Genomic DNA, 18,851 nt, shown 5'->3' with positions numbered 1-18,851 from the left:
ATATCAGCCCTCGGGCCTTCGGCCCTCTGGCTGATATTGGTGTCTCGGGCTGATACAGGATGTGATATGGAAAAGGGTATGTATTATTCTCTATGTAACATCAATACTTCAAGTCAATGTCCTAAAATCGAGTGACTGCCGCATCACGTGACTAGTCTAAATATAAAATATAATTGTCCTCGATATGTAGTTATTAATCATAAATACAATTATCCGATATAAATAATGTACTCAAAATAATCGCCATCCCGATTACGAATACATTTTTAAATACAAAATATAGCCGATATTTCCATTGTGCACCTTAACTGTACTGCGTACGTTAGACACGCAATATATTGATATTAGTTGAACTTGCATATCATAAGAAATGCATCATACAGGTTTCGTATTCAGAAACATATACCAGGTATCAAAATTATATTACATATAATTGACCTTAATATATTTTTTTTCCTCAGCAGAAACGTTTCTTTTCAATAATTTTGGGATTTAGCCGACCTCCAACCTTTAAAACTTTCCTTTGTGTACACACTTGATTGTGTGAAAATATGAGAATACATGAAAATTCGTGCGAGATTCACTTAATTCGAATTTCATGGTAACGTACATTTCAGTCACGTACATTTCAAATGATCACTTTTCATGTAAAAAATAATTTTTAATTGTGTTAAGCAAAACGTCTTTGCCAGTTTACAGGACACAAGGGGTTGCTTATTCATTACAAGAGTTGTCTGATGGATTTACTTAATATATATTCTTAATGGAAGAATATAGGGTTGGACGTACATTTCTTTCTTATCTCTACGATTGAAAATGTCTTTCATTCCGTAAACATATTTAAAAAAGTTGCTCTTGTTCAATTTCATGTTGCATTATCTAAGTAGGAGTAATTAATCCTTTGAAATTTCAAATTTAGCCCATCAATAAATAAAGGAGAACAAAACTATCAGGTGTATAATCTTTGTGTTTGCTTGTAATGTGGTTGAAATAGAATTAAGCGACAGGGACATTGCACAATAAAAAATATTTATTATCACAAAGAAAATGTATTTATTGTTATGAAAAGAAATATATATGATACAAGGTTTAACTTATCAGAAAATTTTTACTTGAGAATCAAAACTATGTATTACACAGAGGGGATTCAGCATAATATTTGCCTCGGCGACAGTAACGTACATTTCAAATAGGCTATTATATTTGAATTTGGAACTCCTTAAATACCCTTTCAGATCGATAATTATATGAATTCTTATTCATTGTTATATGACTATTTATAATGTTGATTTAAAAATTACATTAGTGGTATTTCTTCTAAATGAAAATGAGGCGACATTATTTGAGCCCTTATATTGAGAATGGGTGTGTGACCCCTGGGCCTCTTGTTTCTTATGTGTGGCTAAACTCCAACGTCAAAGTCAAGGAGTAAAAATTAATAATACCAAGGGGAAGAACTTGAAATAAGAAATATCAAAGTGAAATATCAAAGCCCTTGCACCAAATGTTATTACCAAAGTTAATGTATTTTCAAAGTAGGTTAAAGTCAAAGGTCAAAAATTGATTGTATCCAAAAGGAGGTCTTGTCACAAGGAAAACACCTGTGAAATTTAAAAGCCCTATCACGTTTTGTTCAAAGGTTTTGACCAAGGTTAAAGTTCGGTAATTTTTTCAAAAGTGGGTCAAACTCAAAAGTAAAGAAATCAAATTCGTTATTTGTTGATGTTCAAAGAAAGAACTTGACACAAGCAATGCATCTGTGAAATATGAAACCTTTATATTAACCCCACCCACTCAGATGTTAATGGCAAGGTTAAAGTTTTTGCGGACAAATAGATAGACGAACAGGGGATAAACTATAAACCCCGAGTCTTCGCTGTGAGCGTTGGCTGTCTCTAGGTTCTGGAAACATATTAAAAAGCATTTTCCCCTTAACTGGGTTATTATTTTCTTCTTTGAATTAGTCCATTTGGATACATTATTTGGTGTAGGTCACCTTTAAAACATTGAAAACTCCGTGAAGATATGAAAAATGGTTGTATGAACGACTTTCAATATATAAGACAGGTGGTGGTGCTGCAATTTCTACATTTCTTACAGTGCCTTGAATGGTGTCCTGAGTTTTGAAGCATATGGTTATCAACAATTAAGAATCTGTTTATCAAATAAAATATATTATGAACTTTGATCATATTTTTCAAAATGGTGACTTAATGAGAGATTTGATTGCCGAATTACTTTCTGTTCTCCTTTTGTGCAAACAGATGTTTGAAACAGAAACGATGATAATATACAACTAACAATTTGACGATATCTACTTGCCATGCCATACCATACCATACTATTCTATACTATACTATTCTATACTACACTACGATCCCCAAAGAAAAGAATCTTTTTGTGTGTTCTTCAGGTAGCTGTGATTACTTTTCTCGAACAAGTTTCCTGTAGCACGATATGTCAGTTTATGATTAATTTACCTAAAACGATGACACATTCATATTTGTAATAAAACACATGTATGCATTTCGTGTACAAATGAAGATTTAATTATCTTCTCCTAATTAATTTTCTGCACAAATAACATAAAAAACTAATCACAAATAAATAAATATTATTTTGCACAACATACACAGTTCTACTAGAGTTATATCTCGAATATTTTGAACTTTGAAATAAAGTTTGTACCTATGAAGCGTGACAATTTCAATGATGCATTGTCAATTTAAGGGAAGTTGTATGTGGTTTTGACTTGAGTCCTCACGCATCACTTGTTACATAAGCACTCAAGTGTCCGTCATTGAAAAATGAAATGTAGTTCTTTTTTTAAAACTGGAAATTAGCATAAGATGTATTCTTACGCGTAACACGTTCCACAAGAAGTCCTAGAAGTGGGATCCGTTTTGAAATGATTTGAAACAATGTGATAGTTTTCTGATTTTTATTTTCGAAGGGAAAAAGTTTCATCTGTTTCTAATATTCATCATTTCAATGGACCGTCCCATTTACATTTATTCAATCAAAAAACATTTATTAACAATGTGTGCTCGACTATTTTTGTTTCTGTGTTTAGTACAGGGATTTAGCAGAGCAGTGCAAACATACTCAGAACTTCTTTATCCTGTTCCCAGACACAAGTTGCAGACTTTGGGGAATCCCGTACCCGATCTAACAGAAGCAAGTTTTAAATGCTCTGAGGTTGGTATTGATTTAGTTATTTTCGTAAATCTTCAATTTGAACATCGTTGATTTGTTATGATTATATGACTATATATTGAAATAAATCACTTCATCAAACTTTAAAAATGACTCTGTTTTACACTAAATTTAAAAAAGTCTATTGTTCGTAGAAGTACGTAAATCATGTATAAATACAAATGCTATTTTACCAGTAAAACTTAAATTTATAAAAGATACAAGATAAGAAAGAGCTCTTTAAGAATTAAAACTAAGAATTTTTACAATAACTATTTAGTTGTTTTCTACAGAACATTATGAATAAATATTGTCTCGATCCTTGATCTTTTTTTTTGTTAAAGTTTGATATTTCTTCATCACTTCTACAAGCTTCAAAAGAAGAGTTGCACTGTTTGCAAAATTCGACATTTGTAATTACGTTGGGATGATAAGTAATTTCATCAGGTTTAATCAATATTAATCAAGAATGAAGTATTTTAGATTCATTCTATGAATAATCACCAAAATCCAACGCGATCTTGGTTTTCAAAAGCAAGATAATTTATTGTACAATAAAACCGACTTTGATGAACAACTTTAATTTGTTTAACAATCTTTCTTGTCAAATCAAAGACTGATTTATCCATTTATATAAAAACCACATTATCTAGCTTTATAATACCTTATACGCAAGAGACTATTCAAATAAATTTCCATTCCTGTAGCAAGCCTTTAGAGAAAAAAAAACACTGTAAAACGTGCTTAATCATTTAGAGAGGTCACCTAATGGCATTGCATTTAGTCCTCGTTTCGTGGAGTTTCGCTAATTAATTCGCGGACAAGTTTTCTTACAAACAATTAGCGTAATATTATGCTGTCAGAAAGGAAGGTTACAAATAAATATACAAGCACTGACAATAGTTTGTGTCAAAAAAAATTTTCGTGATATCAATTATGTAAGATCTGTCAGATTTATTAAAAATTTAAATATTTAAAAACTTTTCATTCTTTGAAAAGGACGATACTTCTTTCTCTACTTGATGAGGTATTATTATTATGTTGCTTTAAAAACTGTTTGATTTAGAAGTAGATTCATCTATTAATAGATCAATAAAAATATAATGAATACATGTTTTAAAAGAAAACTTTCATTTTTGATTGAAAATCTTGCATATACTTGTAATTGTAACTGATAATTGTAATTGTAATTGTATTTTCAAAAAGTGTTGATTAAATATCAATTGACCAGATTTACAAGGAATTCTCCGTAAATTTTTTTTATTATAACAAATGTCAAGGTCAAAGTATGAGAAAAATATCTATAAACGTATATCATAAACTCTTATATACACTTACATATTTTATTACAAGCAAGAAAAAAAAATGAAATTAAATTTTATTATAGGATTTTTATTCATCCATAAAATAATAATCTGCATAACGAATATATAAGATATAAGCAATGAACTCAATTTGTCAAATTATTTTTAGGCTAAAATAAATCAAATTCAACGTCATATGATTAAAAAACGAGGACTTGTGAATTTCCATGTTTGACATTTAGCACTGCAGGAAATTTAATTAATGGATTTAAAACGGACGAATTATGTGCAATTTTTTTTTTAAATTTCTTTCCTATAGTTTTTTTTTATTTGATGATGCGTCTATGAATAAATTTCAATTGATATTTGTTTTATTTTCCCTCTGGTTTCTCGAATCAGTGATACATGTACGAGGAAATAGAAGTTACAATTAAATTTGTTCAAGTATTGGAAACACCCCCCACAACGTATTGCTATTTGATGTTTATTTTCTCCGAATAACAATTGAAAAAAAACATAATTATCATGATGGGCGTATTTAATGTTACAAGCATTTATATAAGATTGAATGACAAGCCAAAAAAAAAATAATGATCCTTGAAAGTAACTTTTATTTGTGAAGAACTATTTGAAATGTGATACTACATTGTTTATGGACACCTGATGTTGCGGTGCTCTGTTTGACACAAATAAAAACGCATGGTTAGAATTTGTAAGGTCATTTATTAATAGAGGCTAGTAAATAAAAAAAAACTCTAAATTTGTCAATGTATAGTATAATTCACGATACCAAACAACATGTGTAATATTAACAAAACATGTAGCAAATCATAATAAAATCAGAAGTTTACAAAATTATGAAATGAGGTTACAAGGTAAAAAAAAAAAATATGGTGCAGTCTTTGTCTTAACATTGGCATAGGATCCCATTTCAGCCAATGAAATAATTGAAAATTTTCTCATCATGCAAATTCTACCAATCACAAAAGAGAGGAAGTGAATAGTTCGAAGACTGTAAAAATAATCAACTCTGTATCTCCATATTTCAACCCTCACTGCCATGGAAAACAAATTCTGAGAAATCTGGCGTTTATTTATATTATCTAGGCTATATATCTATCTTTACTATCTATCTATCTAATTTATCTATCAATCAATTAATTAGGTCTAAAGAAGGTGATAATTGTTTTGCTCTGTGCATGAACAATTCAACATTCAGGGGCTCGTAACATAAAGCTTGCTAAGTTTTTTACTTAAGCAGGGTCTTCAGTATGATTTAGGCGCAATCTTAGGACAATCCTAAGTACTACTTAAGTACGTCTTAAACCGTAACATAAAACGAACTAAGCTAGGTCTTAGCTAAGTCAAACTTAGGTTCACTTTATTTCTCATACATAACCTTAGTTTTTTACGTAATTTACATAAATTGCTTAAAAATGAATCAATTACGTTTTTTAGTATATATAAAAACTTGAACACCTATACCACTGTATTGCAGAGGTAAATTATTTTCTTACATGCATAAGATGAACAAAGAAATGTTTTGACGTCGAGACGTTTTAAGTTTATTACTTCTAAATATGTAGATAAGATACATGTCATACCTAAGTCACCTCTACCGGCCGCTGAAGTTTTGCAAAGATTGTCAAATCTTAGCACGCTTCTAGTGACTAAGATAGTACTTAAGTCCTACTTAAGCATGGTCATAGACTTAAGTACCCTTTATGTTAAGACCCCTGGTTGATATATAATATCGTTATAGTTGACAATGAGAAGTGCTGAAAATGAATGAAACATGTCAAAACAGAAACAATGAATAACATTTTATAAGTTTATTTTTGAGATTTTTTACAACTACCACTTCAAAAACATCACTTGTAAATCAGAATCAAATCAAAACAGTTTCTAAGACTAGATCTTTTTCAGATCATTAGATTTTTTAGCGTGTGATGAGTCGTGTTTGATCTCTGCTATGTTCATTGATAAGAATGCATAAGTTAAAGCACCTTGTCATCATTAATTCAATTCACGGTCCAATTAATTAAATATCACGGCTTGCATAATTAATATTTGGTCATAAAATCCAGCTACATGTACCACATGCAATGTTTACGATTTCCTGCCATTTTTTTTTATTCATCTTGTCTATACGTAAGGCACGTTTTGCGTGTATATCTCCATTTTTGTCTATTTTGGGAGTTTGATGGTGGATAAAAGGTCATTTGGAGCAAATTATGTGTATGTGGTTGGAATGTTAACAGTTTTTAATTAATTTCGATTCTTTTGATATCTTTATCACAAAAAATTTTAAACGGCAATGAAATGCCAGTTGGTGAAAACGAATTCTCTGTCTAGAATCGTGATATGGACGGGATCCATTCGTCTGTTAATTGTTTATTTTTAGAGAACTGAAACATTAAATTTGCAGATAAAGCGATTTTTTGGTAATGCCATGGAAAATAACATTGCGTTCTTGGTTTCTTTCTCCTTGTTTCAACGCAATATGTAATTTTGACCTATGTTTAAAAAGAACGTAAATTCTTTTGTTTAAACACATTTTTGACACTATTTGAATGGGGGATTGGAAACTATTTTCAAAAATTTTCACTTGCATTGATTGTTAGGAAAAATAGCGACATTTACCGTTTTTTCTTTTAATTTTACGTGAAAAACTGCTACAAATCATAATGGTATCATGAGCATATAATATTAAAATTTCACCAAATCGGAATTCAAATATATTTGTACCATAACAACTGTTTAAAGTAGTTTGAAATATGTGACATATGTTTGAAAGGGGTTTGTATGCAAAATATATTACATGTACGTTTTCAACTTTAATTCGATATTTATTTGATGATAAAATGTATTATTTAATAAATTTTAAATGCATCATCAAATGTTATTATGTTGTAAATTTGCTTTGACCCGACCCCAGTAAATATAATATGAAAAAAATTAATTTTATCCGTCAGATTTCTTATTGATAATAACCCTCATTTGACATTTCTACGACAATTAACTGTCATATAATTAGGTTTTATAAAGATATAAAAGATTCTCGTCAGAATTTTGATTTTTATGATATTTATTTAATTTCTTGACTTATGTTTAACATGTTAAAAATGTATGTCATTATTATTCATAATATGTTCCATTTCCTCATCATTTTTTAATCTGTATGACAGATTGTTTAATATTTTTAACTGCAATTAATAAATAAAAATTCCAAGAACTCCTAATATATAATGACCCTTTGCTTCCTTTAGAAATAAAATGTCAAAATTGTTTAACAAATTTAAAACAGTGAAACTTTTAACAAGTATCTTCATATATCACAGAAAAAAATCAGGTACAATGCATTTTAAAAAATTGTATTAAATACATAGAAAGTCAACTTTGTGAACTTTGTCTTTATGATAAAAAAATGAGGTATTTAAATGAGGCATTACTAGCTCTATTTTTTAATTCTTCTATAATTCTTATATAAGCAAAGCATTTTTTTCAATGCAAAACAATTAACATACATTGATTTCAAGGTCAAATTAAAATCAAAGTTAACATTCTTACTCTTTAAAGAGAATGCTAAACATTATTTATAATAACTGGGAGGGAAATATTTACATATTTAAAATAACGTATGTCGTTATGCAATCAAATATGATTTTAATAAGTTAACACTGTTGTCCTTAAAACTAAGATATTTAGACTCTTGTACCTTGAAATAAAAAAAAAAACGGCAGACTTCATAGTCATCTGTGGATATTTCCATAGTGATTATGTTGATACTTTCTTTCATATAAATATTAAAAATAAGTTAGACAAAGACAATTTTTAAAAGATATGAAAAATTGAAAGTAAAAAGATTAAAAAATTATAATTATGAATAAAAAGTGATATTTATACATTACATGTATCTACTTGTTTAAAATAAAAGTAATATACTATCACTGTCTACAGCCTGTTCATTCTCTTGTAGGATGTAAAGTGTGGTTACTGTGGTCCACAAGGATTAATTCAAACAACAAACTCACCTTCTACTCGATATTTGGAGGGAAGTGAAATACAGTTATCAGCCATAATAAATGACATAAGATATGGCACAGTTCAACTATCTCTCTGTGTTCGTAATGATTCGTCAAAAGATGAAAACGAGGCTTGTCTCCAGGATGTACAACTTTACTTTCCGGAAGTGGAATCATTTACGTTACCAATATCATCCTCTGGTGAATTAACGACCAGTGTTATCCTTCCGCCAGGGTTGTCATGTCCACACTGTATTCTGAGATGGAGCCTAACGGAAAGTACGTATAAATCAAAAATTTGATGTAAAAAGTTTGTTTATGAGTAGGAAAAAGGAAAGGAATTATGCATCTAGCAGCTTGTTTTACATTTTTAGCTCACCTGAGCCGAAGGCTCAAGTGAGCTTTTCTGATCAAAATTTGTCCGTTGTCTGTCGTCGTCGTCGGCGTCGGCGTAAACTTTTCACATTTTTGTCTTCTTCTCAAGAACCACTGGGCCAATTTCAACCAAACTTGCCACAAAGTATCCTTAGGTAAAGGGGATTCAAGTTTGATCAAATGAAGGGCCAAGCCCTTTCCCAAGGGGAAATAATTATGAATTAGTGAAAAATTAATGGCATTTTTCAAAAATCTTCTTCTCAAGAACCACTGGGCCAGGAAAGATAAAACTCATGTGGAAGCATCCTCAGGTAGTGTAGATTCAAATTTGTTCAAACCATGACCCCTGGGGGTAGGATTGGGCCACAATGGCCGATCAAAGTTTTACATAGGAGTATATAGGGAAAATCTTTAAAAATCTTCTTCTCAAGAACCACTGGGCCAGGAAAGATAAAACTCATGTGGAAGCATCCTCAGGTAGTGTGGATTTAAGTTTGTTCAAATAATGACCCCCAGGGGTAGGGTGGGGCCACAATGGCCGATCAAAGTTTTACATAGGAGTATATAGGGAAAATCTTTCAAAATCTTCTTCTCAAGAACCACTGGGCCAGGAAAGATGAAACTCATGTGGAAGCATCCTCAGGTAGTGTAGATTCAAGTTTGTTCAATTCATGACCCCCAGGGATAGGGTGGGGCCAAAATGGCCGATAAATTTTTACATAGGAGTATATAGGGAAAATCTTTTAAAATCTTCTTCTTAACATGCTTAAGAACCACTGGACCAGGAAAGATGAAACTTATGTGAAATCATCCTCAGGTAGTGTAGATTCAAGTTTGTTCAAGTCATGACCCCTTGGGATTGGGGGGGGGGGGATGGCTGATCAAAGTTCTACATAGGACTGGATAGGGAAATCTTTCAAAATCGTCTTTTCAAGTACTTCAAAGCTTTGATTAGTGATATTTATGTGGAATCATCCTCAGGTAGTGTAGATTCTAGTTTGTTCAAATCATAACCCCCAGGGATAGGGTGGGCCACAGTGGGGGATCCAAGTTTTACATTAAAATATATATAAAAAAAAATCTTCCAAAGAATAGCAAAGCTATGATTAGTAATACTTAAAAGTATTTATATGGAAGCATTTTCGGGTAGTGTAGAATTAAATTTGTTCAAATCATAACCCCCAAGGGTAGGGTGGGGCCACAATGGTGGATCAAAGTTTAACCATAGAAAAATAAAGGAAAAAATCCTAAGAACAGAAAAGCAATGTTTAGTCATATTGACATTTAAGCATCCTCAGGTATTGAAGATTTAAATTTATTCAAATCATGACCCTTTGGGGTAGGGAGGGAAACAATGGGAATCAAATTCAAATTATTATGAAGTTATATATCGGAAGAAAATGTTTTTGAAAAATCTTTATTAAGAACAGCAAAGTCATATGCTGTATTAATATGAAGACAACCTCAAGTAGTATTAAAATTCACCCCCTCCCCCCTTCAGTGAACTTCTCAGTTCTGATCTGTGCTTTTTCCTAGCCGATTTGCTCAGGTGAGCGATGTGGCCCCTGGGCCTCTTGTTTGTAATACTATTCAATGAACTGTATATATTTCAATTTGATGATGATAGATTATTAAACATTTATCACAAATATTGTTTACCTGTTTATAAAAGAATCTTTAGAATGGATTTAAACATATATTTTAAAATCTCTTATATAATTTTAAAGGAGACCCAACGTGCTCAGGATGTGCACTTACCACAATAAACTGTGCAGATGTAGTGATAGATCACAATACACACAAAAGAACCAAACGCCAAGCTGCAAGGAAATCAAAAAAGAAATCCAAGAAGAAAAAGAGTCTAAAACCACTTCTCCCTCCGCCAACCCCCCGGACACCCACTACAAGTCAAGTAACTTCTCTTGCGCCTACCCGATACACCACAAGTGGAAATACATTTTTGGAAATGATTAAGATGATGCAATTGAAAAATAAACAACAGCAGACTAATGTCAGAAACAAAAATCTCAATGTAATGGGAAATACTCGACCCCCACCGAATCACTTTGCATCGAATCCACTGTATGTATCTCCTGTGCCTAATAAAACAGTCAGAAAAGTTATAGGTCCTACAGTTCCGAAAGTCAAAACTACGAGGATGAATCAAAGGATTCCTGCCACTGCCAGCCCTGCAATTGCCTATCAAAAGGTGAGAAATGCTCCAAGAGAAACCAACACTTTATTCCAAAAACAATGGCAACAGCAGCCCAGTTATTCTTCCGGTATTAATGAACTAGAAAAGCCTGTAGATAGTTTTAAAAGTGGAGTTATTAAGAAAACTGCTCCTTCAAATGCTTTTCTTGATGCAATTCGGCGTTTTAAGAAGAAGAAAATGGGTTTAGATGAAATAATTAATGTCAATAAACCACAACTAGGAGAGTTCCATGGAAACGTGGAAGTTACCCGGGTAAAGAAAATGGAAAAACCCCAAGACCAAATGTCCTCTGTCAATACTCTTTTTGAAAAAGAGAGTAAGTTCAAGGAACCACAGCTGTCTAAATATGACATTTTCGACAAACTCCCTAAATCGCAAACAACCTCTACAACTAGGACAACTATACAGACCACGAAAGCGCCAACTACTGTTCGCAAAATTCCTTCGATAATACAACCTAAAAAAGCTGGTGTTCGAAATTTGGCGAAAAATGCTTTTTTGGAAGCCATAATGAAGATGAAAGGAGTGTCTCCAAAAACACATATTTCAAAAGTAACATCTGATATTACCCCTTCTAAAACACAGAAATCAATGACTTCCAAGCGTGTCACTGTAAAAACAACAACAACAACAGCGACAACGACAACAACAACAACAGCGACAACGACAAAAGCCCCTACCACAGTCACGAAGGTCACTAAAGTACCCAGAAACAATCCATCACAGCAGAAAAAACAACAGGATCAGAAAGATTCTTTCATGGAAGCCATAAAACGACTTCAAAGACAAAGACAGAACATTCTCAATCAAATAACATCGCAAGGTAAAGCTTTGCCAAGCACACAAACTACAGTAAAGGAAACAACAGCAACAACAGGTCGCACTTTAGCTCCCTCGGCCACAACAACAAAAGAAATAACCAAGGTATCGCCAAAGAAAAGTAGTGGACTTTTACCAGCGTGGGGACCGTGGGAAAGAACGTCAAAGACTACCAAATCTACTACCACATCTACTTCTGGGTCACCAACGTATGCTAAAACCACCAGAACAACATCAATTCCAAGTACATTTTACACTTCCCCATATAGTAGTAGGCGTAGGACAACGGCAGAAGAAACAGATTCTCTTAATCAATTCACAAGAATTCAAACGACTGCTATACCTCTAATAGAAGACAATCCGTTCATACATTACTTTGTTATTCTTCCTCCAATTAAAAACGATAAAAAGAGCACAATAAAGGAAATACCTTCTACAGCCGACACGACCCCAATTGAAGAAATGACAACAGAAGAAGTGCTAACAATGACTACACCTCAAACTATATCAACAGAATCTGGAGGCCTCTTGGGACGTGCTTCTATTGATAAAACTAAGACTACTTCAGCAGAACCATCAACCTATTTGACATCGAAGGCAATAGATATACAAACAACCATGGAAACAAATTCATCGAGCCCAACAGACATTGAAATGTTTTCTTCCTCACCAACATCTTCAAACCTTATGGTAAGTCCAACTCAGATGAAAACTACCTTGACCTCTGGATTGCTTCCTCAGAGTTCTTTAAAAGTAAAGAAAATTCCATCTGCAGCAGGAATCGTACCTATGAGAGAAAACAGAAAACAATTTAAAACTACAATCAAAAGTCCCGTCTCCGACAATAAAACTCTGAAACAAACAAAAGTTCAAAATACTCAAGTACCAGTATCAAAGTCGACAACATTGAACAATGTATCACAAAGCATAAAAACAACGATACCAATTAAAACAGATGAATCTGCTTCTTCTCAATTACCCCAAAAAACTACAATGGATGAAAATTCAGCTTTAGCATTCAAAGAATTGTTTAAACCAGATGAGTTTAAAAAGATTCGGAAGGAGAATTCTCTTCTTCCAAAGTTGAAATCTGCCGAGACAACAGTAGGTAGAAGTGATACCTCGGAACCAACTGGAAAGAGGGGCATATCAGTACAGGATTTTGGATCTTCTTTTAGCACCAAAAGTAAACCTGATACTACCACACCAAGCATCAACTTAGAAACCTTCATTGCAGAATCTAACAAAATCATTTCATCAACGATACAGCCTAAGACTGAGATGGTACAAGTAGAAATGCACAAAAATGTGATGGATGGAAAGAATTACGATCTACTAGAAAAGCAATTACATGACAAACTGCTAGAGACTAATCAAGATTTAGCTTCAGACTCACGAAAACCTGTTTACTTAGACCTTATCCACGAAGACATGTATAAACATTCAAATGTAAAAATAAAATCTTCTTCAGCACAGTCCACGACGATAACTACAACACCTAAAGGAAAGCAGAGAAACAGATTACTCCCCTCAATGCTTCCAAAGAAAATCGACCAGAAAAAGAAAAAGTCGGGTTTCCTACCTTTAATGCCTCTAATGTCAAGCAATTATCCAATTCAATCAAGAACAACAGAATCAACTCTATCAACTTCACCTACAGTGGCAATCTCAACCACAACACAATCTCCAACCACTACACAATCTCCAACCACAACACCATCTCCAACTACTGCACGACAACAGACACGGCCTGCAACTACGACTGTTGATAAGTCTTCATTTTTATTCAAAATGCAAGAATTAAAACTTCAGTTGTTGCAAAAGGAAATTGAAAATCTTAAAATGAAGTTGCTAGAAATAAATCAAAACCCTTGGTCATCTAGAGTTCAAATAAAGCAAACTGGTACATCCTTCAGATCCTCTACAACGACAACTGAAACTCCAACAATAACAACTACCACGGAGGCTCCAACAACAACAACTACCATGTCAACTACGACATCAACTGAGCCTCCAACAACTTCACAGGAACCAACAACAACAACAATGCCGACAACAACAACAAAACCAACAACAACAATAACAACGACAACAACAGTACCAACGACAACAATACCTACAACAACAGCAGTACCAACAACAACAACTACGGGATTGCCAACAACAACGCTACCTACAACAACCACTGAATCTATTGCCATACTGATGAGAAATTTTCTGAAAATTTTCCGACCTATTCTGTACAGACAACTTCATATGAGTGAAGAACAGAAACAGAACACCCCTGTTGTCATACCGATGACCATGGTGAGGAGGACAACCAGGTCCCCGACGTCAAGTTCTGTAACAACATCACCAAAGTCAATACCAACAACTAGCACTACAATTACTACTACACAACCTACAACAACGACAACCGAAGCTCCTACAACCACACCAACAACAACATCTACTGAAACAACTACCAAGCCAGTTCCAACAACGTTTAGGACCAAGATGACGACACCTAAACAAACAACACTCCCCAAAACTACTCTCTCAGAAAAGATGCTACTTCAGCAGTTATTGATGGAGTTCCATCCGGACGTTTATAATAAACTATACAACACAAAAGCAACGGATGCTACAGAGACTTCAACGACTTACGAGCCTACTACAGACCCCATAACCGCCGCTACAGAACCTGTCGCCGAACTGACGGACCCTCCCACGACAAGTATAAGGACAACTACCCAAACAACAACAACAGAAACCACAACATCAGCAAGGCCTTCGACATCAGTAAAAACTTCACTGAGAACAACACAAACAACAAGAAAACCGCTAGTAACACTCGCCGATAAAATGATAACTCTACCAGGCTCAACCACACCCATAAGCTATTTTGAATTTCTTGAAAAGGCAAAGAATGCCAATATACCGATTCCACCTCTGATTAAACAAGAATTGCAGAACCTGTTTGAAAAAAGCAAAGCAAAATCAACAAGTCCTTCAACTACTCGTTTCACTACAAGAGTACCTAGAAAAGGTCAGGCTAACATCATGCCAGTAGATCCAATATTGATCAAAGATTTTGACAATCCTATATCTGTCAGACGTTGGAGCCCACCTATGCAAGGTAATCCAACGTAACTAATATTTTAATTCAAGCCTTTTCTTTTGTTTAATAAGGCACCCTTGAATTTAAAAAAAAATGATTTTTGATCATGTATTCTTCTTAGACAAATTCTTACAATTTTTGTTTACTGTTTAGTTAAAAGAACAATGCAAAAAAACTGACCATTAGCTAATAAATTTACCTTTCAGCGCGTACAACACCAACTAGAATCACCACCACTACTCGTAAAGTAACTACTGTCACATCAGCACCACCGACGAGTAAAAAACCAGCTGTAGCTGAAATTCTTAGGAAATATCGAGAAATGTATGAGCATGGGGTAGACAAAAAAAAGATTGCCCAAGCAATATTTAAAAACGTGAATATTGACATGCTGATGGATAATAAGGCGCTATTTAACCAGCTTTTATCTACAGAATCTCCAAAGGGACAGGCAAACTACAGTCCCTCTACGAAAATAGGATACCCATATGATACGACGCACAATTACGGACCAAGTCTTTTAAAAAATATCCCTCCTAATCAGGGACAGAATGTCTTGGAGAGCCCGGATATGAATATGCTATTGCGGTATTCCGAGCGACAGTCCAATCGAGACAGATCTCCAGGTTTAAGCGCTTTTGACAACCAGATGATGGGAATACCAGTAGACATTCCAACAACACGTCAACCCTTTCGATTTGGTAACAATGTAAGGAAAGGATCACAGGATCCCGTTGGATGGGGTGAACCAGTAAACGATATACAAATCAGTGAATATATATTTAATAATGGTGATCCAGTTAACAACCTACAAAAGAACCAGCAAGGATTTGCTCAGGGACCATACGAGTTTGCCCAGGGATCGTTTGATTCAATAGCCGAGGAAAATCCACATGCAGGCTTTGTATCAAACAACAATGAAGGATTCGGTAGAAATACAAGACCCCCCGTCTTGCAACTGGAAAATACCGTTGCGTACGGAGAGGGGGGACTTAGCGGCAACAAGAATGGCCCTCTAGTGGTCGGTCCAAGTGGTTCATTAATGGATTTAGGAATGGTCAATAGGCTTCAAAATGTGGACCAACAGGGAAGTGGCGCTGTAATCATGTCTAAATCTCTGGGAGCTAACCTGGTTTTACATGCCAAGGACAGTATCGGAGGTGGTGGATCTATGAGTGCAGTGAGTGGTGGAGGTTCTTTATCCCAGAGCCCACGTAATATCGGTCCACAAGATTTCACCATCAAAAAGCAGGCCGGATCACTGTCAAACACTGGAATCGCACGAGGCAGCCAATTGTCAGCTCCACGAGAATCACAGATTGCGGATCCACGAACATTCAGATTGAGGAGGAGCACGCGTGGAATAAAACAACGCGAGTACAGACCCAGCAGGCGACAATACATGCTAGAAAAACAATACATTGTGGATTCCAGTGATAAACTGGTATGCCTCATTGGAGAAACACTGGAATGCATAGGCTCTGGAGAATTTAAAGACATTAAGGGCATTAACTGGTTTTGTTTAAGCTTGTGTGAAAGAGACAGATGCCCTAAAGATAAGTGTCAGTGTGGTTGTAGGGATCCCAAAACTGACACTTGGCGACCCCTAACGGTCAAATAAGTAATCAATCAATTTTCTTCCTACCGGGTCATTTTAATTCACATTTTCTGTTTACACATAACTTGCAGTCTTGTTCTGTGTTCCTTTGTCTGTGTTATGGAAATAAATAAACCGTTTTGTTTTGAATTTAAGTTTATTACATGTATATTAAAGAATTTAAAACCATACCAAGATTCTTCTGATAATACTTATCAATTTATATAATCAACGCAAAAAATTGTGTTTGTCTGAATAAAGTTAACATGGCTGAGGGCAGAATAAATTTATTGATATGCCCATGGACTCTTTTAAAATTATGCGTTTTTCTTTGTTAAATATAGTAGATTAATCATTAATTCAATTTGTAAAAATTACCCAGCACCAAGAAAGCACCAAAAGTTACAAATTCTCAAAAGGAGGTAGATCATTCAGGGGAATTTACATGTATTAAAGATATATATGCCGTATTAGTGTTCTATTTTTTAAGAAATAAATATATGTGGTGTTTCACCAAGTTATATAAGTTACATACTTTCTGCAAATAAGACATTTCCACTCCATCACTTTTGAAAGTTATGAAATATTATTTGGTAAAAAATATTTTCTCTCCGAGTCGGATATTAAACCGCCTCTTATCGAAATATTCATGTTCACGTGGTCTCGCATGCTCACAGCAAACAATGGTCCATTCTCGTGAATGAGCCGAAAAACATGATGGTCTACTACGTTTTTACTACAAACACGTGGGTTAGGGATATTAAGGATTCGATTTCAAATGACAGTTTACATTTTTTTTAATAACCTCTATATTAATTCTCATGTGTATTGATCGTAGAACGCGTATTGAGTAGCATAAGTTGTATGTTTCGAAGTTGTACACATTGTAAACATTGTCAATACGTGAGCACACCTCAGAGTTGGTTGCTTTTTGTACCGAGTAATAGTCACGTGAAATTGTCTCTTCACTGACAGAACAGCATGGGGAAACTGTAAACAAACGGACCTGTACAATGGAGAGGGGGAAAATTCTTATTTTGGGATTAGTAGATAATAATGTACATAATGCACGAAGCGTATTTTATGTAGTAACCCATAAATGCATTAAATGCAACTCATTGAGCTGATTGGTCGATTTGTCAGTCATGTTGGTTCCTCACTGAGTGAACAGACGTTACAAAAATAGTTTCCTCGACCTGATGATTCTCGCGATGCATTTCCCGCGCACATGCGCAGATCCAGCATAGACGTCAGTCCTTTATAAATATGCATGAGAATATCGTGTTCTTTTCCCGACCAGTACTTTGTTAATATCGAATAACATTTCGTCGAATTTGCAGGAATGCTTTATTTTTGATAGCTTATCATACTTCAAAAATTTTTATTTGGTTTCAGCTGTGCAAAAAAAAAAAATGTTTAACACGGCATACATATCTTTAACCATTTCTTAAAGTATAAACACATGTGATACTCATATATTCTGTCATTTTATATAGAAATTACCTCCACAAGCTCCGAACCAGCGATGCATTCAAGTGTGACACTACAAATTAAAATAACATTAAAATGACATGACCCAGTGCAGGCAAACAAATTTCAAAATGACGGAAACGCATGATAAATGAGACGTCTCATGAATATTTTTTTTTTGTCTCCATCGTCTTTTTGTCTCCCGTCCTTTTTTTATGTCAGGAATGAATTTAAGTTAACAAGTAATGCGGCATTACCTGGGTTGGGACAGTTTACGCTTTATAAACGAATCGAGTTATAAATAAACGTATACTGTTATACCGTATAACTTGGGTAGCTATATCAAGTTTATTCCTTATAATTTAATTTTCTACCGTTAAAAAGAGACATTTAGTTGCACAAAATTAAAATGTTTCGTCAAGCGGATTAAAACTTTATTGACAAAAGTCATTTTGGCGTAGGCAACCCAGTTTCCTCAATATATTTAAAATTTTCAGCCAATCAGAAAGTGCGTAACAATTTAAATTTAATTATAAGAAAGTACAGATATAATATTTTAAAATCAACAAGTGCTTAGGTTATTTGCAAAGTTGTCAAAATTTCCTTTTTCATGAAAGATGAATATAAACAACAGTTAAGCACAAACATGAAATCAATACAAATTGCATTGAGAGCACAGCAAAATCTAGACCTCTAAAACATCAGAAAGTAGATGAAGTAAGCATCTATGTGTACTCCTTTTCATGATGGA

At 34.0% G+C, this 18,851-nt stretch overlaps 1 protein-coding gene across 1 annotated transcript; it reads left to right on the top strand.

Moving 5' to 3' along the window:
• The first annotated feature begins 2,770 nt into the window (after positions 1-2,770).
• On the top strand, positions 2,771-16,821 carry LOC134237541 (mucin-2-like). The gene is made up of 4 exons (XM_062719629.1): positions 2,771-3,198; positions 8,479-8,803; positions 10,627-15,051; positions 15,240-16,821. The coding sequence occupies exons 1-4, from the start codon at positions 2,992-2,994 to the stop codon at positions 16,652-16,654; spliced, it is 6,372 nt and encodes a 2,123-aa protein (XP_062575613.1). The 5' UTR covers positions 2,771-2,991; the 3' UTR covers positions 16,655-16,821.
• The last annotated feature ends 2,030 nt before the right edge of the window (positions 16,822-18,851 follow it).

This window comes from Saccostrea cucullata, unplaced genomic scaffold (assembly GCF_032062105.1).
Source record: "Saccostrea cucullata isolate Sc308-1 unplaced genomic scaffold, CSIRO_AGI_Scuc_v1 ctg24, whole genome shotgun sequence".
Taxonomy (NCBI): domain Eukaryota; kingdom Metazoa; phylum Mollusca; class Bivalvia; order Ostreida; family Ostreidae; genus Saccostrea; species Saccostrea cuccullata.
This window is presented reverse-complemented; position numbering and strand designations above follow the sequence as displayed.